This window comes from Apis mellifera, linkage group LG5, assembly GCF_003254395.2.
Source record: "Apis mellifera strain DH4 linkage group LG5, Amel_HAv3.1, whole genome shotgun sequence".
In the NCBI taxonomy this organism is placed as follows: Eukaryota; Metazoa; Arthropoda; class Insecta; order Hymenoptera; family Apidae; genus Apis; species Apis mellifera.
This window is the reverse complement of record NC_037642.1, coordinates 13,010,631-13,038,608: the sequence shown is the minus strand read 5'-3', so window position 1 is coordinate 13,038,608 and position 27,978 is coordinate 13,010,631. Positions and strand designations below refer to the sequence as shown.

General features: G+C 37.7%; 1 protein-coding gene across 2 annotated transcripts in view; it reads left to right on the top strand.

The window, feature by feature from the left end:
* Positions 1 to 27,978, top strand: part of LOC552545 (division abnormally delayed protein) — a 91,122-nt gene that overhangs the window by 20,652 nt on the left and 42,492 nt on the right. For both annotated transcript variants that reach the window (XM_026440932.1, XM_026440933.1), the window contains exons 3-4: positions 9,182 to 9,752; positions 10,677 to 10,878. In XM_026440932.1, coding sequence (XP_026296717.1) covers positions 9,182 to 9,752; positions 10,677 to 10,878 — 773 coding nt within the window. The remainder of the gene's footprint in view (positions 1 to 9,181; positions 9,753 to 10,676; positions 10,879 to 27,978) is intronic.

Sequence of the window (27,978 nt, the reverse complement as noted above, 5' to 3'; positions counted from 1 at the left end):
GAGAAATTTCTATACTTTTAAAAAATTAATTATAATAAATATATTGTTTAAGCGATCGAGATCGAAAAGATAAAGATCGATTCGAAGTCGCAACGATTTGTCGAGGCAATTTGTTAAATGTAGAGATCCTCGATTCTCTTCTTTTAATCCAAAGAGACGCGTGTAAAAAAGGCGATGACGCGTGGTGGATAATTAATCGTGTCGGTGGAGGATATGTTATCGGTGTGTAAACTGGCGCGTTTCGGCCCTCGAGATCCCTCTCTAAAAGCATATATTAATGCGCGTGTACGTTCCTGCGTGCTGAACCAGCCAACGACCCAATATTGACGTTATTGGCCGTACGATAATCAAGACATTTGCGTAATTAATGTAACGAGCAGGGAGAGAATCCTAGCCGAGGAAACAACGATCGTGTTTTATCTCGCGCGCGACGCATTAACATCGTGGATCGATCGAAAGCAAAAATGAAAAACAACCGGTGTTTCCGTTTTCGTTTCATTCTCTTTCATCGAGCAATGAAAGTGAAACTTGACGGTTTCTTTGTCTACGAATAAAATCCTGTGTAACCCCCTTTTAACCAAAATGGGCAAATTTTTCTAAAACATTTTTCTATTTCAACTCGCAACGAGTGATTCTCTGGGAAAAAGATACACGAGTCTTCGTAGCGGCGCAAATATTTCGTGACGATCGGGGTTGCCAGTTCAGATCTTCGTTCCATTGTTGCAATTTATTTGACGGGTAGAGCGCCGCGAGTACGCGTCGCAGAGACACTTTCGTCCTGTCGTGCAACGAGTCGAGACAGATTCTCCCGTGTAAATGTCTCTCGAAAAATCTATATAATCCAAAAAATTTTTTCCCGAAAATTTCCTCAATTCTCCTATTTTAACTGATTAACAGTGTTCTAAGTTTAATCAAGAAAAGAATCGCGATAAAACACGAATATACTAAAACTCGTACGTAAAAGGAATCGACGGGCTCGTCTTTTATCTCTAGTCTACGGCTACATCACGGAAAGTTTAGACGCGTGTAATTTACCGGATGAGACTACGCGTCTCGTTTGGATGAGTTTGGACGAGTTTCGACTCGAAACGTAGTATCATACTGCTGGGAAAAAGTTTCGCAAAACGGTACACGGGGCAAGAAGTGTCTTTCCCTAGGATCTTCTATCACCACTTCAGACGCTTTGTTGACTATCCTGACACCATATACTAAATACGTAATAGTAAAAAGAGCTATAATTTCGATATTCAAAATCGTAAAAATTATTTTCATAAAGTTATGTTTTTAGAATAATTCATAATTCTCTTTATAAATTAATTTATTAATAATTATTATATATTAATAAATATTTATTAATATATATATAATATATATTAATATATATATAATATATATTAATATATATATAATTATTTATTAATAAATAAATATTATTTATTAATAAATTAAATTATCGTTACATAAATCATAATTAATCCATTATGAGAAATAAAAAAAATTTGTATATTATCTCGATACGTTAGATTATTTCGAATTCTAAGCGTGAATAATACGCAAAAAAAAAAAAAAAAAAATAAAATGGATTCTCGAGGCGCACAATTATATTTAAAATGGTTGTGGCGTCTTTTCAATTCCCCCCGGCAAGGATAATCCCCGATACCGGTACGATTCTACAAGGCGTTTTACGTGGGTGATCAGGTAACGCAGGGCCCGAGTCGATAAGAAAGGTCCCGCGTCTGTATCACCTGTACATTTGTCCCGCTCGTGTGTGTGTAACCGAGCTAAACGGCTGGTTAAGCCCGAGATAAGCGAGATGACCCGTGTCGTCGGTAGCTTACGGGGCCATCCTTCTCTTATTTCTCACAATGGCGCGCATCGTATTCTCTACTTTTTCTTCCTCGCTTCCATCTTTATCAACCGTTCCTCCTTCCTTCCTTCTTCTCTCGAAAACACGGTTCCGTACTCACGACTCCGTGTAATTATTTCGGGTATAACGAAAAAAAAATAATAATAATAAATAAGAGGAGGGAAAAAATGGAGGAATATTCGCGTAATCTACGAGGATAATCTGCAAGACAATTTTCTTTTTTAAAGTCTCTCGCTGGTTGTTTTCTTTCCGCGGCAGTACCCGTAACCCACTTTTTATACCGTACCGACAAGTGGGCATGGTTGTCAGAAGCAAATTGAAGTTGGTGACAGATACTCTTGCGAAGAGGGAGAACTTGAAAAAGTAGACGCTAAAAAAAAGAAAAATAGATGAAACGCGGGAAAATAGTGGTTTGGTGCAACGACGTATTTTTTTTTTTAATTCGAAAACAAGTATTGTTCACTGATGGAAAGGGATTAATTTGCAAGGAAATTTTATTTTCATAGATTCAAACGGCGATTAGATTAGCGTATAGATTAAGGCAGATAGTTCTAAAAGTTTTTTATTTTTCAGTAACGATAGTTTTATTTACAAGATAATTTCGAAAATATTTTTAGCTTCCAGTCTTGGATGAAAATAAATATAATTTTTACGATAATTTCGAGTATTCAAACTATAAACTCTTCTACCGTGTAGTGTTGTGCGAGGATTGTAAACAAAACGTTTGAAGGACTTCTCGTATCTTCGTACCGTCCTGCGAGACTGTTTTTCAGCAAGTGAATAATATCGTTCATTGGTGGAAAGAAGTCTCGCTGATTGGTCAGCATGGAAGGAAACGCCTATTTTCACACGTACATTTATTTCTACCGTGGTGTTTGTCACATATACCAATTCCAGAGGACGATCTATATCTAACCTCGATACATTAGCTTAAGTATAGAATCTAGATTATTCTAACATATAATACAAAAATTCTTTTATTTCTCATCAATAGACTCATAAGATAGTTTCGAAAATATTTTTAGCTTCCAGTCTTGGATGATTATTCTAACGTAACTTTATGAAAATAAATATAATTTTTACGGTAATTTCGAGTATTCAAACTCTAAACTCTTTTACCGTGTGTAGTGTCGTGTCAGGATTGTAAACAAAACGTTTGAAGGACTCTCTTATCTCTGTGCTGTCCTGCGAGACTGTTTTTCAGCAAGTGAATAATATCGTTCATTGGTGGAAAGAAGTCTCGCTGATTGGTCAGCATGGAAGGAAACGCCTATTTTCACACGTACATTTATTTCTATCGTGGTATTTGTCACATATACGAATTCCAGACGACGATCTATATCTAAACCGATGTATTAGCGTAGGCATAGAATCTAGATTATTCTAACGTATCGATATAATTTTTTTATTTCTCAATAATTAATTACGATTCGATGGTTTAATTTATAAATGTAATTTATTATATGAATAATTTAAACAATTTTGAGAATATTTTTAGCTTCCAATCTTGGACTTAGATTATCCCAACTTCGCAAAGAAAACGATTAAAATAATTTTCAATATTCAAACCATATCTTTTCTATTACTATCTAAGCGTCTTACCTCTGTTTTACCATCCTGAGAAAAATATAATTTTTTATTAGAAAATCCAATCCAAGTCGAATGCAATCACGGCTAAGAGACTTTCAAAAAATCCATCTCCGTCTCTGAATCTGTTCAAAAGAAACTCATCTCGTCAATTTCGCTCGATGTACGGCTCGAAATTTCGCGCATGAAGAAGAAAGAAGAATAGTATCGAATTCCATCCCGGATTTGCATGATCGGTGGCCCTCGGCCGGTATGCGTAAACGCGAATATATGGGCGACAACGTGGTCCACTCGAATGCAAAGGGAGGGGGGAGGGGTCTACCTAACCTCGTCAAGTATCACATTTCCCCGCGAAATTCGCATTGCTTCCACTTCTAACCGTACATGGAATACATATTCCCCATACAATATAATTATAATATATAATTATATAATTACATGGAATACATATTCCCCATAGAATATAATTATAATATATAATTATATTCGAGAATTATCTTTTTAATTTTTTTTACTCTCATTTACTCGCCGGAGAAGAAGACTATGTATCTTCTTCTGGAAAAGGAAGGTTGAATGGCGAATGTTGGAATGTGGAATCGAGGTCACTCGAATTTAACTTGATAAGAGGCGGGGGGATATTTCGTAATGGAAGATAAAACGTTTCTCGTTAATCGAAATTTTTTTTTTATCGAGCTTAATAATAACAGCGTTAACACGTGGGAAGCTCTATTATTCAAATATAACCTATTATTATCCGGGCAGAGGATCTGGTTTTAAAACTGGCGTATCTAATAGCGTATCAATTTATTCCTTTGCGTCTCTAGCTAAAGATCTCTTGCGTAATAAAACATATATCCATATATATATATATTCGAGGATTGCGTAATTTTCGCTTACCTTGTGACGTGTACGCACGATCGACAAATTTAGTTCTTCCTAACCTAACTTAACAACTGTGCACGTCGAAGGTTGTCCCTCGATCGCTTTAAACAATCAACGTAACGTTTCGTTATTATTTACCGTTCCGCGTGTTACAAGTGTTTCAAGGATATAATGTTTTTCGATTCGAAGGCGAGGGAAGAGAGGAGGGGGGAGGGAGGAGAGCTCGCTTCGAGTCACGAACGAAGAAAACGTCGTTTCGATCGTAACTCGAAATTTTCCCTCGAAAATTTTCTTTTCCGATTCGATTCGAATCGAAGTTTTTTTCTTTTTTTTTTCTTCTTGCCTCAACTTTCGACGGCAATTTATTTATCTCGTCTCGCGCCTCGCAATTTTTTCCCCCACGCTTTCGCATCGGCTGATAAACGTGTATTTTCGGGATAAAAAGAATTCGATCCTAGAATGCAAAAATATCGGTTTCAGGCGAGTAGAACGAAGTTCCATTCTATTGTTTCGATACGGAAATCCAACTCGATAAATAAAAAAGTACCCACGGATTATTTTCGTAGGAAAATATTTTTCCAGAATCCTAGGAACGAATCCAAGTTGTTTCAATGCTCCGAGTTTAAAATTCTTTTAATCTCTTTCGAGAAAGAAGATCCGTGTATAAATATTATCGGATTCGCGAATCGTTCGTTGGCCGGGCGCGAAGGGTCTCGAGACATTTTGCGGTTGGCTGCACTGCACCTTCGGCCTTATTATGCCGCGTTCCGCCGTGAATTTCGCGCCGCACGACTTTGCGCACCGAGAGGGAAAGGGACAGAGATAGGTGGAGAGAGAGAGAGAAAGAGAACAAGCCTTATCTATATTTAGATAAACGATACCCCGGACGGTGCAACTATAAATTACGAGAAATCCCGCGGAATTCTCTTTAAAATATACGTACATATACACACGCCTGTTAACGAACCCTTTCTCATTTCCCCCTTTTTTTCTCTCTCTCTTTCCATCGTTGATGTAATCTTTCGAGGCAGCGAGCCGCGAGGATTTAAATTGGAGGAAAATTTTCGATTACGTTACCGTTATTATGGGGAAAAAAAAAGTTTTCCCTCGATCATGAAAAAAAGTTGGGAAGATTGGGTTAATTAGTCGTCTCGAAACTTCTTCTCCATTTTTCCAGAAGAAATATTCCACGCGTTTGTTTTCAACCTTTGAGAGGAAAAAGCTGTGCTCCCAGTCCATCTTTTCAGGGATCTAGAATCGGATTTTTTTTCTTTTTTTATAAAGGAAAAAGAAAGGAAAGGTATATTTTAACTTAAAGGAGATGTGATTTAAGAGAGAATTTTTCAACAAAGGAATTTTTTCGAATAATGATTTAAATTATTTATTACGAGTAAATTCCACCATTTCGATTTTGTAATCGAATCAAGTTGCTCGTTTTCGATATTTAAACGCGGCAAATTGTCCCTCTCGCGAGTAGATTTGTGATCTCTGTTTTTTTGATATATTTGTTAAAAAAAAATACACACGTGTCAGTTTACACGTGTGTCGCATCTGCTTCGATATCTTTCGATCGGATAATTCGAAAAAAAAACATCGATTGAGATATTATTTTGTTTGTTGATTCAATCGAACGAAAAAAAAAAAAGAAAAAAAGGAAAAAGTACGCGCTTAACTGATAAACGTATGTACATTTCCCGAAAAATGCATTATCGCGCTGATTGCTTTTAACGAGTATTGTTTTTATCAGATAAGTTATAATTTCGAATAAACGTACCTTCCTTTCGAACGTAATTTCTTCTTATCGGTAATTTGTTTCGTAAAAATAAATTATATTCCGTCCGAACGAGAGAGAGCGTGAAAAGGAAAAATAGAATCGTAAAGGCCTCTCCTCAACTCCTTCATGTTTTCTCCACGCGAAAAAAAGAAAAACCGATATATTTACACGATAAAACGAGGAGAGGAAATATTTAGTAAACCCGTTGGTCTGAAAGTCAGGGCTCGAAACTTGGAGAAAATCGAACCGACCTGTGTGGGTGGATATACACAGCGTGCATGTTTGCACAGATTAAACCCTTTAGCGGTGCGAAATAGAGAGAAAGAGCGATTCCCCGTTATTCCGCCTATCTCTATGATTTTCGTGGCGCACGACTTTGTCCCCAGTCGAGTATCGTAGGCTACGTACGTTACGTGCGCGCGCATGTCCTCGAGAACATTAAAACGGACACGAGTCGGATAGAATCCATTCCTTCCCGCTAGAAGGATCCAAAGTTTTCGAGAATTATCCTACTTTTCGGTAATTCACGTTGAAAGAAAGAAAGAAAGAAAAGAAAGGGAAAAGAACGAGGCGAGTTCGAAGAAACGAGACGGAGAATCTTGGCGGCGAAAGTGGGATGCCCGCGCGTGTCGTTGCCTCGGCAACGTCTATCAGTGTCTCTCTAGGCTCGTTCGGCTCTCTCCGGCTCGCGCGTTCTATTTTCGATCGACTCGCGGAAAGCGTTTCCCACCGCAGAGATATTTATCGCGGGTCACGCGTGTTTCGTGATTCGCTCGACCCGGCCAAGTCGAGTCGGGGAAGAGTGGGTGTCGATTCGCGTCCGCCGGAAGGAACAGGTTTCGCGAAAACGAATTAATTACCATCGATTTCCTTTTCGTTCTTTTTTTCGCCGAGAATTTTTTACCGCGATAGACTTCGTAAGATGGCCACGAAAATGCATCGAGTAAGTAATCCTATTAATTTTAATCTTATCGAGCGATGCAGATAGAGAGAGAGAGAGCCCTGTAATAGGGACGGAAATTAGATTTTCGTCGGGCTACGATAATGGATAATTAATTAACTCAATAATAATCGCGATCAAGTAGTCTCTACCGTTAAGAGACCACTTGGGATCATTTCGGTAATAATTATAACTCCCCTCTACTCGCCATTTCTTTTTTATCGTATATAATATTCTTAATAATACCTTTGACATTTTTCAAACAAGATTCTCTGCTAAGAGGAAGAACGTAGTTACATTAGACACGCGGCATTACCCTCGACCTTAATGCTCGATTTATTCTCTAAAATCTCCCCCCCCCCCCTCCCGCCCGTTTCACAAGTTTCGAACGTGACCGTTTATTCTATTCTTATTCGCGCTATCCAGCGAATTCCCCTTGCGCGTGCGCCTGGCCGAGCAAGAAATGTGGACCGGACGCAACGTTGGACGTGTGCGAATCCACTCTAATTGTCTAACGTCACCGCGCGTACATTACGTCCAAGTGTGCGCGATACACGTATCTCGCATCTCGCGATATATATATATATATACGTATGGCAGGGCGTAGGTCAATCCCGTATCGGGCCAGCAACTTCGATCCTAACTAACTTGCCAATTGTAAAAATCAAACAGGCGATTTTACGCCTCGGTTATGTGCGCGTTTACTCGTTGGAAACGTTTCTCTTTGTTGACAATCTTGCTGACACGCTACACAGTGGTAGAAGAGTTATGATTCGAATATTAAGTTACGTTGAGATATGTACAGCTTATTCGTGTACGTTACAATTATCTTAACTACGTTTATAAATTAAATCGTTACAAATTAGTTGAAGAAATAATAAAATTTTTGTATATTATATCGATACTCTGTTTATATGGAATACTCTGGAATCACACGTATCGTATATTCGACTTTTCCTTTTGAACCGTTGCGTTGTTTCTCCAGTAGAGAAAGAAATTAAATCGGTTAATGAAAGAGAATTAAGAGAAGGAAATAAAGCGGCAGACGCGAAGCGGTTAAAATTTAGTTGGGTCCGAGACGGCTGCGTGGTACAGTTCCCACGACGTACCTTTTGCACCCCCTCCGTGGTCCGCAACATGGCCACCATCGGGTAGCGTGCGAGGAGCACACACACCGGCAGCGTCGTCCATCCACGGGAGAGAGAGAGAGAGGGAAAAGGCTGCCGAGGCGCGCAAAATCCAAAGAGAGGCGCGGTGGTGCGTGGGACAAGGAGAAAGATGGCACACAGGGCCCTGTGTGCGAAACGAGCGAGCAAAGAACGATGGAGAAAAGGAAAGAGCGAGAGAGATAAAAGGGCTCTCTCCCACACGGTGGCGCTAAAATAAAATGACCGGCGAGAGGAATGTCGAAGCTCTCTTTCTCTCTCTTTCTCTTTCTCGCTCTAGCGTGCCGCGGAATGGCCTCAAGTGCCTTAGGACGAGACGCGCCGTGGCGACCGACCGTAAAGAGAGAGGGAGATAGAGAAAGAGATAGAGCGAAGGTAAAAGAAGGCTTTGGAAAGAAAGAGGAAGATAGATAAGAAGAAGGTGCAGCAGATATCTCTTCCTTTTTTCCTTTCCACGCGTCTTCCTCTTTCCTTCCATCCTTCGTCTCTCCGTCCTTTTCCGATGGCCGTTATTTCACCGGCCATTTCCTCCTTCGCGAAGAGGTATTTCGAGAGCCGGATCGCAGTCTGATCGGGAAGGAGGAGGAGAAGGAAGACCGAAGGAATGTTAGTAGGTCCGAGTGCGTGGGCAATTTGTTCTTACGTTAGTCATCGTCCGAAGCTTGGTTCCTTCTCGCTTTGCATCGCGCATCGGGCCCGAGTCCATTATTCTTCGCCGCTCTGTCTCTCTCCCTCCAATAGCTCTCGATATTTCTTTCTCTCCGCCGAGCGAATATAACGCGTTCTCGTGCGTTACCGTTCGAAACGAATTCGTCGAAACTTCGATTCGAAATTTCGAGAGAACGATTCTACCCGATTCTATCCATTTTTTTTATAATCTTTTTATTATTATATATTTATTATTATTATTATTATTATTATATATTTATAATTGAATTTTTTTCTTTTTTTTTTTCGTTTTACAGAAACGGTGACGATGCTCGCGAGACAGTCGGAGAACAAAACTTTAACACTGTTCGATCAAGTGTATCGGACGATGGCGGTATCGAGCAGGCCCTCGATAAAAGCCCTGTACCAGGCGATGGTCGATTACGTGTCACCGAGCAACACGCCGGACAGTTTGCAGCAACCGTTGACGCGGGACATGCTTCAAGAAAGGTTCATCGAGTTCTTCGCCAAATTGTTCCCGATCGCGTATCACGGCGCCGTGAATCCCCGCCAATACGAGCAAGATTTCACGGAGAAGTTCAAGACGTGCCTGTACGAGACGATGGAACAGATCCAACCGTTCGGCGACATACCGGTCCAGGTCGCGAAATCGGTCTCGAAAAGCCTGGAGGCGACCCGGGTCCTGGTCCAGGCGTTGACACTCGGCAAAACGGTGCTGGACAGGACCGACAGCGTGCTGTTCTCCGGCACAAGCCCCCAGCAGGAGGCCTGCTACGCCGCCCTCCTCAGGATGACCTATTGTCCAAGGTGCAAGGGCATCGGTCCCTCCGTCAGGCCCTGCAGTGGATTCTGCACCAATGTCATGAGGTGACCACCCTCGTATCCGCCGCACCGCTAATTATCCACGGCTCGCGCCGCGCCATTCACGCCGGCCCTCCCTTCTAATTTTCAATCGCATTAGTCGTTAGCCCTCGAAACCTGTGGGAATCGTTTCACCTTTCACGCGCGATTTTTGAAACGCAGCACGCCCACGGTGCTGCCAATTACACGCGTCGATTCTTCTTCTTCTTCTTCTTCTTCCTTTCTTTAAATTTCGAATTATTACGCGAGTGAATATATATATATATATATATATAAATGTGTAAATTTCGTTGAAAACCATCTAAAGTCGAAAATGAATTCCACGTGGCGTTAGATTAATTTCGAGTTCGCTCGAGCGTGAAATAAAATGTCACGCACGCTTAATTCCTCGCATAAGAATATTGCGCGTTTAATTTATAGTAAAAGTAAAAGAGTTTATACACAATTTTCGTTTCTCAGCTTTTTTTGAAACTTTTTCTTTTTTCAATACATCGAATTTTTTAATCTTCTTCCTTGGTCTTGGTTCAATTCACAAAATGATTCTCGCGAAAATGAAAAGTATAGACGCACTTTCTTTTCTTTTCCTCTTACGTTTCTTTTAACCTTAACGAGCCGCTTTATATTCCGCGTCGTGTTCGGTTACTTTCACTTTCTTTTATGGCCTTTGACGAGGCGTTCCCTCGCGCGCGCGCATGGCCTGCTATTCGCGCAAATATCTCCAACTGTCTGGTCGATTTAACTTCAAGGTTAATTTTAACTTTTCCAATTTTCTCACTTCTTTTTTTTTCGACGTTCGTATTAATTCTTTTGAGAATCGCGGGAAAGATGAGAAACGAGAAGTAGAAATAAAATGTTCGTGTTATTTTTAAAAAAATAAGAATAATCGCAAAATACTTGGAAACGTATCAGTTGATCGGATTGTGCGTGCAGAGGTTGCCTGACGCAGCCAGCATCCGAGCTGGACCTGGCTTGGTCCGGTTACGTGGAAACAGTGGAGAGGCTCGTGGTGGCGGTCGACGGTCGTAACGATCCGTTGGGCCTGAATGCCGAGAGGGCTGTCAGACAATTGGACACCCGCATTTCGGACGCCATTATGCACGCAATGACGGACGGACCGGCGCTCGAGGAAAAGGTGAGTGTCCAAACTGATTCCTAATAATCTTTTATCCTTCTCCGTTACCGACCGAGCATCGATTGAACGGATGTGTAATACGAACGCGAAAAATCGATAAAACAAACGGCGCGATGAATCGTTGAAAAAGTTTTTTCGCTCTTCGCTTCTCGATATAATACGTTTATAAACGCGAGCGTTCCGTGTGCGATCGCGTACCGCTGTTCACTGGGGAGAAAAAGTCGCGGGATGGCAGAGGGGCACAGGAGCAAGAGGAGGAGTCCTTTGCTAGGACTGCCATCTCTATTTCAAACGCTTTATGGACAGTTCTAACGTTATACGCTACACAATAGTGGAAGAGGTATTCCAAATGGTAAGAATTATTTTTTAAAATTATTCGAAATATTTTCGACTATTATATAAATTATATTTATAAATTAGATCATATCGATATCGTTGGAATATTTTGTCTAATAATACATCAAGATTTAGATTAGTATTTCGTCTCGGATAAGTATGTGTGACGAATATATAAACCCGTATTCGCGAGATTTCTTTCCAGTACAGCTGATAACTTTAGCAACAATCGTCGTCGATCGATAGAACGTTCACCTTTTGCGAATTGTTTTCACGCACGGAGGAAACGGAGGATAGAGCGAATATTTTTTTTAAAAAAGAAAAAAAGAAAAAAATTCCTCTGGCCGGTTCACCCAGAATATTCGAAGGTTGGAATAAACGGAGGCAAGGATTGCAGCGAGAGAAGGGGGAGAAGGGGAGAGTGAAATAAACGGCGCCGGATTCTTTCGATTTCTTTTCTCCTCGGTCCACCTCGATTCTCATCGATCGTATCTCTATACCCGGTCTATATTTTCGTTCCCGTTGTTATTGATATTAGGCGGCGAACGAAGGGCGCCATTATACGCGTATTTCCATAAATTTGCGTTCTTTTTTTCTTTTTTTATTTACCGAAGGCAAACGGACAGAGGCAATTTGTGGCCACGATATATATATATATGTATGAAATTCTCCCCGCGGATTAGAGCGTGTTTCGTATAAATAATCGCGAGAAGTTTCCTCGGAAACTGGCTTCGGTTTAACCTCGAATTTAGGCAACGGAGCTTCCCCCTCCACTCGAAGTAGGCGTGCACGTCTGACCAAAACTTTCGAAAGGACACGTTACTCACCCTTCCGATTCACGCGAATTTTCGCGGCGCTAGCATTGTTCGTTTCACGCCATCTTTTCTCTTATATACGAGGAGGCATCGATAAAAATATCTTTGCGTTAATAATTTCCTTTTAAGATATATTTTTAAACATTTTTTTTCTTCGATAAATTTGAGTTGAAATTTACAAGTGAAGGTCAATATTTAATAATTTTTTTTCGAAAAAATATTTTCACGTTAATAATTTCCTTTTAAGATAAATTTGTAAAAATAATTCAATATATTTTTTTTTCGATAAATTTGAATTAAAATGTACAAGTGAAGGTTAATAATTTTTTTTCGAAAAAGTATTTTCACGTTAATAATTTCCTTTTAAGATAAATTTGTAAAGATAATTCAATATTTTTTTTTCGATAAATTTGAGTTAAAATTTACAAGTGAAGGTTAATATTTAATAATTTTTTTTCGAAAAAATATTTTCACGTTAATAATTTCCTTTTAAGATAACTTTGTAAAAATATTCTTTGCAAATTTTTCTTTTTTTTCTTTGATATATTCTTTATTTTCTTTGATATTAATAATTAATATAAAATTAATAATTTCCTTTTAAGATAAATTTGTAAAGATAATTCGATATTCTTTTTTTTTTTTCGATAAATTTGAGTTAAAATTTACAAATGAAGGTCAATACTTTTTTTTCGAAAAAATATTTTCACGTTAATAATTTCCTTTTAAGATGAATTTATAAAAATAATTCAATATTTTTTTTTTTCGATAAATTTGAGTTAAAATGTACAAATGAAGGTCAATATTTAATAATTTTTTCCGAAAAAATATTTTCACGCTAATAATTTCCTTTTAAAATAACTTTGTAAAAATATTCTTTGCAAATTTTTCTTTTTTTTCTTTAATAAATTTGAGTTAAAATTTACAAATGAATAATTTTGTTAATATTTAATAATTTTTCCAAAAAAATATTTTCACGTTAATAACTTCCTTTTAAGATGAATTTGTAAAAATAATTCAATATTTTTTTTTTTCGATAAATTTGAGTTAAAATTTACAAGTGAAAGTTAATTTAATAATTTTTTTTCGAAAAAGTATTTTCACGTTAATAATTTCCTTTTAAGATAAATTTGTAAAGATAATTCGATATTCTTTTTTTTTTTTCGATAAATTTGAGTTAAAATTTACAAGTAAAAATTAATATTTAATAATTTTATTATTAATTTATATTTATATAATATATTTTTTATATTTAATAATTTATATTATTTTTTTCCAAAAAAATATTTTCATTTTTAATAATTTCCTTTTAAGCTAAATTTGTAAAAATAATTCAATATTTTTTTTTTTCGATAAATTTGAGTTAAAATTTACAAGTGAAGGTTAATTTAATACTTTTTTTTCGAAAAAATATTTTCACGTTAATAATTTCCTTTTAAGATGAATTTATAAAAATAATTCAATATTTTTTTTTTCGATAAATTTGAGTTAAAATTTACAAGTGAAGGTTAATTTAATAATTTTTTTTCGAAAAAGTATTTTCACGTTAATAATTTCCTTTTAAGATAACTTTGTAAAGATAATTCAATATATATTTTTTCCTCGATAAATTTGAGCTAAAACGTACATTTTTTTCGAAATATTTTCCGACTAAAATCGAATAATATATCTTATCCCATTCGAAGTCTCGTTTTTTTTCTCTCTCTTTTTTTATACATTTGATTCAACAAGGAACAAGGGGACATTGTAATTGAATCCGCGATTTCTTTGTCGCGACGGAAAAACGGTAGACAACTCACTCACTCGAACTCACTTTGTCGCGGTCGGCAGAGTGAAGAAAAGATAGGCCGCGAGGCACGCACGTTGAACGCGTATATAACATTTTTGAAATTCTTTTCTGCCGGTGCATAGCATTCGTTTCAACGAATGGAATGTACTTACGTTTATACGTTACACGCGTGTGAAACGCGCGACACGTACAATACTTGCCGCTTATTTCCCGCGTCGTTACTTCCTTTCACATCCTTTATCACGTCCTCTTATAACGCGCCACGCGTTAAATCGGTCTAATTTGCAGGAGAGGAGAGAAACGAGCGATCATATTCGGAAAAATAATTTATTTTTCCACTCCTATTCACGAGTGTTAATTAATTTCGAGATGAAAAGATTGTATTCCAAAAGAAAAAAAAAAAAAAAAACTTGCGTATCTTATATCTCCTCCTTCGGTTCTTCGACTCGCGAGATAAGCGCGAGCGAAGTTAGATAGGCGTCGATCAATCGTCCACTCTTCCCGCCGGATGATCGACACGTTGGCTACGAAATGGAAAACGCATGCTATCCGATCCGGTGGGAAAAAATGAGGGAGCGCGTGGTCGGAGCGAATAGACGCTATAAATTTCGCGGCGGACTTGTAGCGGTGTATTGCCGCGCCAAGGGCGTCCGATGATGCACTTTGAACGACTCGTATCGAGGAGTCGTGGCGAGAGCGAGCGAGCGAGCGAACGAGCGAACGAACGGTTTCGAGAAACGAGCTTGAAATAAATAATCTAATACGTATATTAATAAGCCTCGTGTCCAATCTTCGATACGATAGTTTTATTTCTCCCGCCCGCCAGATGTTCTTCTCCAACGCGTGCAATCTCTGCGAGTTATTGTTAACTCGGGAGAAAATTCGCGACAGATAAATCGTAGAACGTAGTCGAGAACGTTTGAGATTTTGCGACGAGTCTCTCTCGTACAGGCGTTAAAATATATGGATTAACGCGTTTAACGCATTGTTATTCGTTCGTTTCACGAATAAAGGGGATTTTTTTTCACGTCCGCGATAAAAGCAAAAAGGCCTTTGTTCGAAAACAGGTTATTAAGAGGTCGTTTGACATTGTTAAATAAATAACACCCGTGCCAGTCGATTCGAAGAATAATAATAATCGCAATTCCTTCGTGGAACACAGCGATATTTCTAGTAGGTTAACTGCTTCTTCTATCATTACGAGTGAATTTTCCTTGGCCTGTAATACGCGTACAATTGATACTTGGCATTTCGAAACGACGCCCAAAGTCTACGAATCCCATCATATATATATATATATATATATATTATACGTTTGTTAAATAAAAATTGAATATCGGAAAATTCGTGATCCGTCGTCCTTTGGACTTGGCGAGAATGCGACGAAAGCGGAACGCCGGATTGTATAAGGAAAAACATTGGTGACACGCGAGTCTGATTTATTCCGAAGGCGCGACCGATAAAACAGCGTCATCGAGGTCGCACGGGGAATTTTACAACTCGAACGATTTACACGCTCCATGGAGCGGGACTAACGACAGATTAGCATTTTCATCGATGCTTACGAGCTCATTGGCCTGCTGCCTAAACTCGTATCTTTTCCGTTTAGTCTTATTTACCGCGCTTGCCTTTTTTCTTGTTTACTTTCTTACCGTTCGCTGCTAAAAAAAGTCTCGCGGAGGCACAGGGGCAAGAGGTATACGCGTCGCTAGGACTTCTATCCCCACTTCGAACGCTGTTGACTGTCCACGCGCTACATAGTCCGTACACTGCACAGTAGAAGAATTATTTTCATTTTTCACGAACAAACTATTAATATATCTATCATATATCTGTGTCTAGTTTATTACATTTATAAATTAAACTATCGTTACAAATCATAATTAACCTATTATGAGCCTTTTATGAGAAATAAAAAAACTTTTTATACTCTGAATTCTAACCGCTATACATCGAAGTTTAGATACGAGGATCGTCGTTTTATTCCCTTTGTCTGTCACAATCGGATTAGCGTGTATGACAAATACCGCGTTAAAAATAAAAATGTGCTCGAAAATAGACGTTTTTTTTCTTCTTTCCACCAATGAATAGTACGTTCTACAGCTCGTGGACAACAAGATAGGAGAGATATTCGTTAGAAGCTTTTTCTCGTTTTTACGTTACGCCTCTTCGATATTGGATTCTTCGCACTCAAAGATTTTGAAAATATTTGACAAAAATAACATCGTTTCCTCGATCACTCGATTTCCGTACCCACTCCGTTTCTTCGCCTCGACTCTGCTGATCCTTTCCATTCCGTGGAACGCAATTAAAAGTTTGTCGGAGAAACACGGCGCGTCGCGTGGAAGGACGACTAGAGAGGATCGATCGGAAAGAGATTCCTCGCGCGAGAAGCACGGGCCGCCGCAATGCAGGATCGATTTTACAAGTGGTTATATCTTTCTCCGCCCGTTTGAAAGGGGATTACGCGGCCAATGCATTTTTAATTGCGCCGATTATTCGGAATGGCTTTTAACGGTGGAATGCGCGTGCATTATTCCGCAACGCTGCGGAACAGTTCTTTTTCCATTCGAGTTTGCTTTTTATGGGAAAAACTCGAATCGTTTATTTTCTTTTTTTTTTTTTTTTTATTTACTTCCTTCTTTTTCGCGTCCTTGTCCAGACTTCGAGACGTGAATACGCGCAAAATTTATTTATTCTCTCTTACGATATATAAAGGCAAGATGTCAACACTTTTCGTATCGGATAACTTTTCCAATCCAGTTTCATAGATAATTCAATTACACCATTTCCATATAGCTTTCACAGGATATCCCATCCTTTTATCTTTTTTTTTTTATTCCACACGCAATTTTAACATTTCGCAAATACGTAACAGGTTTCATACGCGAAGCAAAATTTTCCATTAGAGTGTCACGAGGCTGGTGGAGCGTGGATTATTCGTTTAACGCACTTTCAACCGTGAAAGAAACCTGCCCCCCCGTTTCGCCGGCCAGACATAAAAGAGTTTTATTCAATTTCCCCCATAACCGACTCGATCGAGAGAAGTGGCCGAAAAGTTACCATCGGCTTTTTCGACCTTTGGAGGTTGGAAAAAAGAAAGGATTGGCCCGTCACTTTATCACATCGAACGTAAAATTAGTCGATAGCGATACGGAATTCTCGAGAATTCTCGATTCAAGTCCGAATCAATTTCGATTCATCCTCTCGTTAACGAGAGATTACGAGCGTATCGTCGTGGCAGACGTTGAAAATTGCTTTTGTAACGGTAATCCCTCGAATCGGATGCACTTGTTTCTTGCGTTTCTCGCCTTGAAATAATCTCGTTCCCTTCCTATATATATATATATATAAATGAATTTTTTCTAATTAATTCTAATTAAATATTTTCGAAAAAAATATGATACGGTAAATAATTTATTTTATCAATTAAATCTTTCGAATAAAATCCTACTAAAAAAAGAAAATTATTACATTTTTTTAATGGAAAAATACGAAATATTCCATTTTGTTTATTATAATTATATTAATGATTTGCATATTACGAATGAACAGGCGTACTAATCCACTAATTTTTTTCTTTCTTTCTCTCCACTTTGCTCGATCCTTATCGATCTCGTTATCTCGTTATCGGATAAAACAAGGATTAGAGCGAATCGGATTTATTCCAGCTATTAATATCCAATGTTTATCCGTGCAATTCACCGATTTACAACTAAGATTAGTCGAGGAAAAATCAACGCTACCGTTTCGAACAACTTTCATGAATATTCTTCTCTCGATCTTCGTTTCTTCGTACGAGTTCTTTTGTAATTATTTTTTATTTGAATTATTAAAAATGGAAAATTGAATGATCTCTCGATTGTTTTTAAACGTCTGATTTGGAGAAATATGGAGACTCGTTTGTTCGACTTGTTAAAGCGATCGAGCAGGAACGGTGAGATTTAAAATTCTAATGCGAGCATTTAAAATTCAAATAGGAAAATTGCAACTATGAAGGATCGTAATCGATCTAATCGACGTAATTGATAAATTATTACCAAAGAAAGGTGATAAATCAAGGGGACAAATTAATTCGTAAGATTATTCATCACGATAAATTTCCTTAATTGTACGTATATATAAGCCATATATTATTTTTTAAAATAAATTTTCGCGATATAAATAACTCGAACGATTAAAAAAAAAAAATCAAGAAACAACGTTCATAAAACATGAATATTAAAAATCGAGCGAGTCGTTTAAAAGAAAAAAATTTTTTCGAAAAAGGGCAAAGGGCTTTTTTCCAAACGTGTCGAGACTTTTTCCGCGACGAGCGGTGCACGGAGGTCCTACTCGGTGACGCGAGAGCGCGATCGATTGCAGCGATCGATAGCGGGGATCGTTCGAAGCGGGGACAAAGGCAGGCAGGCGTAGCCGAAACGCCACGTGGGCGCGGATGCGCGCGGCGAAACGGGGGGGATGAGGCGGGGTAGCTGGGGGAATTGAAACTTTCTATACGTGTCTCTATATATATATGTGTGTGTGTGTGAAAATTCTCGCGACACGGTTCAAGGGCTTCGTTAAAACTCGAGCACACATTCTTTCGTGTTGATCTCTCACGGACGATCGTCGTCTTGCCAGTGTCGATAACGGCTGTTCATAAACGGGTTTGCAAAAAAGTAAATAGATTCGCACAAGTTTCCACGTTTAATTCTCTTCCCTTCGAATCATTTCTTATATTTTTCCTATGTTTATATAATTCGATTACGGATACATAATATTGTATAAGATATTGACGGATACGATCGATTAAAAATTTCGAGTAATAATAAACCGCCGCGTGAAAGGGAAAACGACCGACGATCCTCTTAATTAAGCGAAACAACCGAGCCTCTCTGTCTCTCTCTATCTCTCTCTCTTTCTATCCGCAGCCGACCTTCTTGGCAAAATGCCAAATCTTCCTTCTCCTTCCCATCCTCGGCGCCGAAGAATTCTATCCTCCTTCTCATACCTGCCGCTCTTAGACCCAACCGCTCAGGTCCCGTGGACCCTCCCCTCCCTCCGATCCGCCAATAATTCCCCGGGCCCGTTCGAGCGCATTCTGCTCGCGTTACGTGTCTGCATTCCGCCTTCCCCCTTGCCCCTCCTCCCATCCCATTCCGCCGCCAACCCCTTTGGGGATCGTTAAGGTAGCACCTTTAACGGCCCTTTTACGAAAACACGACCGAACACTCCCTCCCTCCTTATTATTATTCATCCCTCGTTCCTCCCCGTCCCGATTTCCTTCCTCGTCCCGATTTTCGCGCCAAAAATTCAATCGAAATTTTTCCATTTCTCTTAACTGTCTCGGCTTTTCTTCCTATTTTTTCAATCTTTTTTCAGTTATATTTCGCAAAAGAGACGAAAAGCCACGAGATTACTCAGCGTTTATTACACGTGAAATTAAAATTGAAAGAGAGTAGCAATAACTCTTTCCACTCCGCGTTGTTCGATAATTGTTGAAATTCGGATTCGCGAGGGAGGAGGGGAGAGAAGTAGTAAATATTCTTATTCCCTTCGCGTTGGGCGGGATTATCGTTGGTTGGAGATCCGCGAGCAACGGTTCATTCGACGATCGATCCCGTCGCATTGCACGAGGGGCATTGTTACGCGGCGGACCTCGTTCCTTGTCGTGCACTCTCGATCGCGCCCACCTGACTTCTATAGGCGCTTTTCTCAAGCGTTCCGGTAATTGGACGGGCGAAAAAGGAACCATTGTCTCTCTCTCTCTCTCTCTCTCTCTCTCTCTCTGTCCACCAAAGGAATCATAATCCCTCATTATTATTCCTAGCGTTTCTCCTCCCCTCCTTTGCTCCTTCCTCTTATCTCCATACAATACGAACGTCCTCCGCGCTACCTTGGCTCCCTCACCTGCTCCACCATCAACCCTCAGACTTTTGCTTCTTCTTCTTCTTCTTCTCCTTCTTCTTCTTCTACTATTCGAGGTCGCAGAGTGATTCGAAAATTTATTTTTAAATTTGTGAAAAATAATTGTTTCTTAACACGTTAAAATTTTAAATCCTCTTTTTTTAAACTGTTTATAGATTAAACAAATATAATATCGTATTGATATTTTTAAGAAATATTTAAACTTAAAATATCCGTTTTAATTTAAATCGTTATAAATTATCGATAATTATCTTGTTTTTTTTTGTAAATTAAATTTAAACTTATTTTTAATTATTTATTATTATTATTAAATTTAAAGTTATTTTAAATTAAATAATTATTTATTATTAATTATTTTTAATTTATTATTATTATTATTTATTAATATATTATTAAATTATTATTAAATTTAAAGTTATTATTGTAAATTAAATAATTGTTTATTATTTTTTTAATTTATTATTATTATTATTATTTATTAATATATTATTATTAAATTATTATTAAATTTAAAGTTATTATTGTAAATTAAATAATTGTTTATTATTATTATTTATTAATATATTATTATTAAATTATTATTAAATTTAAAGTTATTATTGTAAATTAAATAATTATTTATTAATTATTTTTAATTTATTATTATTATTATTATTTATTAATATATTATTATTAAATTATTATTAAATTTAAAGTTATTATTATAAATTAAATAATTATTTATTATTATTAATTATTTTTAATTTATTATTATTTATTAATATATTATTATTAAATTATTATTAAATTTAAAGTTATTATTGTAAATTAAATAATTATTTATTATTATTAATTATTTTTAATTTATTATTATTATTTATTAATATATTATTATTAAATTATTATTAAATTTAAAGTTATTGTTGTAAATTAAATTTTAAAGTCAAATTCGTATTAGAAATTCACACGATTGTAACGATTCGTCCAAAAGTCAAATATATGAAAAGTAGAAGTAATTAATGACTCACCACATGTCACTCACTATTTATGGATTAATTTTTATCTATTTTGTATTTTATATTATATATATATATATAATAATTTATAGGATAGGATTATCGAGGACATCTCATAGTAAACAGCCATAACTTCTTTTTTTAATTTAAAGTATTCTTTGAAATACCATTTTCAATTCTCAAGGTCCAGTTTATCGTACGTTTGTCGAATTCGAAACGCTTTCCAAGTTAATTATACGCTACTTTTTTTCTCTTTTTACTGAAGCGTTCAAATTGTATATTTATGTATATTTTTTGTATATTATTACGCATTTAGTCGTATTTTTATGTTATATATACACATTTTCAATGAAATAACAAATTATAATTTTGTTAGCTTCTATTATTAGAACCACCATGCGCCGTACGACGATGAATTAAGAATCGCGAGATTCGAGAGAAATCGAAGCTAATCGATCGAAAATAACGAAGGACGACTGGTTCGTGTAAAACGTTGCGTGTATATTTTTGTGCTCCACGATTCCACTTTGCCAATTAGTTTCGCGATACGTTGTCGTCGGGTTAAAGCGAGCGAGCGATGTTTATTACACGCAATCTTTGAACCTGTTACCACCACCGTCGTGAAATTGATACGTTGAACCTTAATTAATACCTTAGAAGATTGGACCGAATCGATTTATCTTACGGCCCGCACTCACATCTTTTGTATGCTAATGTTAATACAACCGTGTTCAATGCTAAAGATCATTTAGATAATCGGCACTTTCGTAATGAGAGACAGCTCGATATTTCTCATTGCCGAACGATAATAATTCTTCTTCTTCTTCTTCCCCAAGTCGCTTTTCAAGTTTCTCTTTTAATCCTCCATTTATAATTTTTCAAAATCGTCTTTTTTTAATTTTTTGTCGAAACTTTTTCTTTCGAATAAATAAACTTCGATCAACTAAATAGCTCTCATTTTCTAATTACGACGCTTTCGATACGCCATTAAATACCATAATTTTTTTCTACGCGTAACAAAGATGTTCTTAATCGTATCGCGTCAAGAGTTTTGCCGTTAAACCGCTTCGTATTTATTTCCAACGCGACCTCGCCACGATAATTGAAAATAATTGCAAGCGTATAAATCGCTCGTTTAGGGAGAAAGAATGGCGTAAGGGAATGGAAAAATTCTCCTCCCTCATCGATTCTTAATTTTTCGTTCGAGGCAAAAACAGGACGAATATTCCGTGAGATGTTATTCACGCTCGGTCGGTCGCCACGAAAACTGTCTTTTTTGCCCATGGTTCTGGCACGGTGTCACCTACCGCGTCGACGTTTCGCTAGACGCTCGAATTCAATTTGGTGGACGAACGCGTCATGTCGTCGTCATACGTGCACGGAAAAAGAATATTCGCGAGGATTCTGCCGGGACTAAACTAGTTTTGTTGAACCTTCTTGAATTTTTGAACCTCATAACTTTTGAAAAATCTTCACCGTTTTCTATTCATCAAGCTGGATGTCTCTGGATCGAGAGAGAAATTTCAATCACGCGCGTGTCAACTACAATTGTTTCGATCGTAGAAAGGATTTTTTCGTGATTCGATTTCCCGTTTAGTTGATCGTGATTCAACGAGCCAGAGAAAGGATAATAGCGATATAATGCGTACGTAGAATTTCACTAGTGTAAATAATCGAAGAATAAAAATAGATAAATTTAACCTTACAAATCGTGTCGATGTTACGTATCGAGCTTTTAATCGAAACTCAATTTTCAACGCGTGAATCGGTGTTATTAATTACGAACGAACACGGAGAGAATATACGGAGCGAAATGATACGAAACATTGGCAAACGCGTGTATTTTTCTGCGAAGACTTTTGGACAAGACCCGGAATGTTCATTGGCGTGCGCGAACTGGACGAATTCTCTTCGGATTTACGTCGAACGAATGCAGCGCCAACTCCCGGTAATTTTTACAAATCGTGTCGATATCGTGGATCGAAGCTTTTAACGAAAAGTCAATTTTCAACGCGTGAATCAGAGTTATTAATTACGAATGAACACGGAGAGAATATATCGAGCGAAATGATACGGAACATTGGCAAACGTTTGCATTTTTCTGCGAAGACTTTTGGACAAGACCCGGAACGTTCATTGGCGTGCGCAAACTGGACGAATTCTCTTCGGATTTACGTCGAACGAATGCAGCGCCAACTCCCGGTAATTTTTACAAATCGTGTCGATATCGTGGATCGAAGCTTTTAACGAAAAGTCAATTTTCAACGCGTGAATCAGAGTTATTAATTACGAATGAACACGGAGAGAATATATCGAGCGAAATGATACGGAACATTGGCAAACGTTTGCATTTTTCTGCGAAGACTTTTGGACAAGACCCGGAACGTTCATTGGCGTGCGCAAACTGGACGAATTCTCTTCGGATTTACGTCGAACGAATGCAGCGCCAACTCCCGGTAATTTTTACAAATCGTGTCGATGTCACGGATCGAAGCTTTTAACGAAAAGTCAATTTTCAACGCGTGAATCAGAGTTATTAATTACGAATGAACACGGAGAGAATATACCGAGTGAAATGGTATGGAACATTGGCAAACATTTGTATTTCCCTGCGGAGACAAGACCCGGAATATTCATAGGCGTGCGCGAACCGGTACGAATGCTCCTCGAGTTTAGTTACATCGAATACTACAACGCCAGCTCTCAAGTATTCCAGACTTTTTGGCCGACTTCCGTTAATCCAACGTCAGGTAAATGTTATTTAACCTTGTAAATTCATTTTCTGATACGATCAACTCGGATTATAAACTCGGGTAATTTAATTGGGAAACTTATCGATTTAAAATGCAATCCTTTTAGATATTTCCTTTTTTTTTTATTATCGATTACACGATTACACGATTAATAGTACGTTTTCCATGTTATTTCTGCGAAAACAGAAAAGATAGTAGGTAGTAAAAATTTATAATTCGGTAATAATACAGATTTATCATTTTTTTGTTCGAGATCTAAAATTTCTTAAGCACGTATTATTCGCTCGTTGTATTCATAACTCGGACACACCCCCCTCTCCCCGTTTCAACCTTCGTTCTCTTTTATTCGCTGTATAAATGGGGCAATATCGCAAAGTGCTTCGTTTCAATCCCTTTTTCTCTCTATGTACCGTGCAAAATAATTAGCGCGTTACGGGAATATTCTACGAACGAGCGTAAGATACAGTCGAGCTTTTGTTCGTACTTGACATACATAATTAAATATCAAGTTTAATCATGTTTCGAGCGAGAAAAATTTTATTCTATTCGCTTTCGCAGTATCAGTATTCTATTAAATCATTTCACGAATTCATATATTCTTTTTATAGAATTTTTTAATTTATAGAATTATATACAGGGTGTAACAATATTTTTCTTTATAAAAATTTCTTAACGAAAAACACTGGCCAATTCTTAATTCTTTATCGATAAAATATCCCTGTACTCGTATATTCGCGCATTTTCCACGATGTATATTGTTCGGATTTGTTCGTGCTCGTCGACCGCTCGTACCCAACGCTACTAGACCGCTACACGCTACTATGTTAATAACTCGTTAACAAAGCCGACAAAAGTTTTTGCAAAGGAAAATGTTGGTTGAAATTACCTCAGGAATCTTCAGTTGTTCCAACATTTTCGGAATGCTGCCCTGCACTTTCAAAGAAAAAATGAAAAAAGAATTTTACTTCTCATTTTTTCGACAAGAACATCGTCAACCCATTACTAATTTAAAATTTCCTCGTTAAAGTATCTGTCGACCTCATCTTTTTATAAAATTAAATTTTATCCAATAATATTATACAAAAAAATTAATAATACAGAAGAAGTTATTACATTTTTTCATATATAATATTTAAAAATACTTTCGATATATTTTAAATAATAAAGTACTAATACGTGTGCTAAAAAGTAAGAATTAAAGATATTTTCAAGGATATCAACAAAATATAATGTATTTACGCGCGAAAGACTTACCGGATATGATATCTCGTTCCTTTCGAGATGTTAGAGCAAGCTACTTTAATATGAAAATGCGCCCATTCGAACAACTTATTCATCTAGAAGATACATCCCTCGGGTGTCGTTCGAACGATGGAACGATAACGAAAGTCTGGTTCTTCTCCAAGTATCCGGTATAATTTCACCGGGATTCCTTTTACAGCTCGTTAATTCATCAATAAAGAAATATTCGTCGCGTTTAAATAACGGAATTATAAATGAATTTCCCCTGCTATATATCTAGAAACGTATTCAAGTACGTAGTATACACGTATATATACTCTGTAGGTACGCGAGTGATGATGGGTAATTTTAACTCTCAGTGCCCTCTTTTCGACCGAATTTAATACGGGCGAGATATAAACGCGATGCGAGAAACGGGCGAATATATCTCGAATGCGTATATTTTAATGTAAAGAATCTTTATCGAATCGAATTTTTCTCATTACGAATCGTATTCGTAAGAAAACTCTTATTTACATTTACAACACTAACGTTCTTCTTAGTGCACACTTTCCATTATGGAACATATATATATATATATATATTTCGAACGTACATTGATCGTTGACCGGCGGCGGCGAAGATTCGTGTAATTTTCGGAACGCGCGAATATCGTGATGTTTCGTTTTTGAAGGGACGATTCTCTCGATTCGAACGTTATTCGATTATTAATTAATCGAAACTCGATAGGGAGGAGATTATTGCTTAATTCGCGTGGCGGATTATTTACATGGCGTACCAACTCAATTGGTTAATTAAACGTGAAACGTAATACGGTCTGCCTGCCTTGTGTCCCAACTATCGCGGATAATCGTGCGCGCTGCGAGATTCAGTTTGGCCGGTAGATGGCGCGGATAAACAACTCTCCTTTAGGAGTCGACGATTCGTTTTAACGGCGCGGTTCGACGTACACGTGCACCTATAACTTAATCGCGATTAATCTATTTCACGTACGGATATCCAATAACGATTTAACGATATTCGTGTATTCGTGGCTCTAATGACACGAATATACACGGCTTCGGGGAAAATATCGTTCGATCGAGAATATTATTTACTCGCCTCGAGCGAGTTGCATTTGTGTCACGAAGCTACGTGTGTTTGTGAACGTAACGTTAAAGCTTAAAATTTTAATTAGAGTTTAACTCTTCGGCGAGAAAGAGGGAGAAGGGGGGGGAGGTAAAAATTTATGATCAAACTTGCGAAGAACGAGATATGGAAATAGTGCTTAAAACAGTTTCTTCCCGTAGTAAAGCAATTCTTTGTTGTTCATCTTTTCAGAGGAAAGGAAAGGAAAGGAAATTCGTTATAAATTACTAAGCCAGGATCTAGATTTCCTTTTATCCGTTTTTCAAGAAACGACGATTTCAACTTACCCTTTTCAACGCGTAATTTCTGCCCCAATTATTCTTTCTACGAAATTTGAATCAAATTTTCGCTCTACTTTCTTTAACTTTTTTTTTGGGGGGGATTATATATTTTTTTTAAACAAGTTTTTCAATTTGTACATCTTTTCAAAAGAGAAATATATGAACTTGTTTCGTCTCGAAATCGCAAATTTAAATATATATATATTTATATTATAAAGTAATTAATCGAATCGCAACGAACAATTTATCGACGCCATGTGGCATAATCTACACTTCTGGCAAAGTGTCCAGACTCTCTCTGTTCTCGGTTTTCAGCGCACCGATGACACGCGTCATAACCAGTGCTCCCTTGGCAAACGTCGATGTCGAGGTGGTTCGAGTCACGGCTGTAAAAAGGAAGTCTCGATTCCCTTGGCCTTTCCTCCTCTCCCCCCTCCCCCCTCCTTCCTCCTGACTCCGCCGAGTCGACGTCTTAACGGAACTGCTCGCGTCCTTTCGTCGGGAAGCTATCTAATTTCGTTACAATTTTCCTTTTTCCACGGCTATCTATCCGCTGAAAGATAGAGACGATTCGAATTATCCGGAGATAACGATCAAAGTTTAATATATTTTCGTATTGCGCTCGATCCTTGGTGGAAGGAACTTTTAAAGATACGTGTCCACTTGAGCGTGAAACTAGTTGGAACGCTTTTACATTTTCGAGATTTTACTTTCGAATGTAACACGTGATCGTGATAATTGTTATAATTAGCTTCGAAACATTTTTGCACGAACCAGAACCAAAGCGAAATTGTAATCCTATTTAAATAGGAAAGAATTAAATAATTTATTTTAAAAAAATGAAACGAAATATTTCGAGAAAGAATATCGAAAATATTCGTCTCGAATACGTAAAAATATTATTTACAATTTGTTCCTTAAAATTAAAGATTATTCAAATAAAAAATATTTTACTTCACTAATATTCAGATCGTTAATATAAAGCGAATTTAAAAAGTGTATATCCAGGATGTGTTGATCCATCGATTCGAGAGCACTTTTTTCGAGAGAAATACCGTGTGGGAAGGAATAAAGAATTATTCGTAATTTTTCGCGAAGAAGGGACAAGAGGCAAAGGAAAATCCACGCGGGACTTATTACCCGGGGCGATAGGGAAAATTTGGCGTGGCTCCGGTGAAAACGGTATCAGGGGACGACTCCCCCTACCGAGTAATAAATATTTTTTGGTCGAGGTCGTGTTTCGACGTATAGCGAAGTTAGCCGCGACTTTGCTGGCTTCGCTCCAGCCTCCTACGCGGTCGATATAATCATCCGGCATCCACGACCCACGAACAACGATGCGTGGAGAGACGTGACGGGGGGAGGAGGAAAAAAAAAAAAAAGAAGGAAGATGAGACGGAAGAGAGGCGAACGGAGCAACCCGTGGAACAAGAACAAGTATATACACTGGCACGATGCCGGCCGAGGAATTAATGACCCATTCCTCCATCGGTATTTTCGGTGCCTACTTCGAATAATTGCGTTGCGAGGACAAATCTACCGCTGTTTTCTTTTTCTCTCGCGAGATCGCGGGGATGTTGGTCGAGAAGAGCGCCACCGTCTGCCGCGTGAAGTTCTTTCGAAAGAGAGAAGTGGTTTTAAAGGAAGTGACATCTCGACGAATTTTCGTTCATTTTTCCAAATTTTCGTATGGAATCGAAAGGCTTGTTAAAAATCTACGTTGTGATCCATCACGTGCGTGAAAACTTTCGGTTATAAAGTCAGAGTTGGGGCAGAATTTCCTGCGTGAAATAACGTTCGAATACTTTCGCACCGTGAGCCACCTATATGTGCACGTCGCGTGATGTAGTCTGT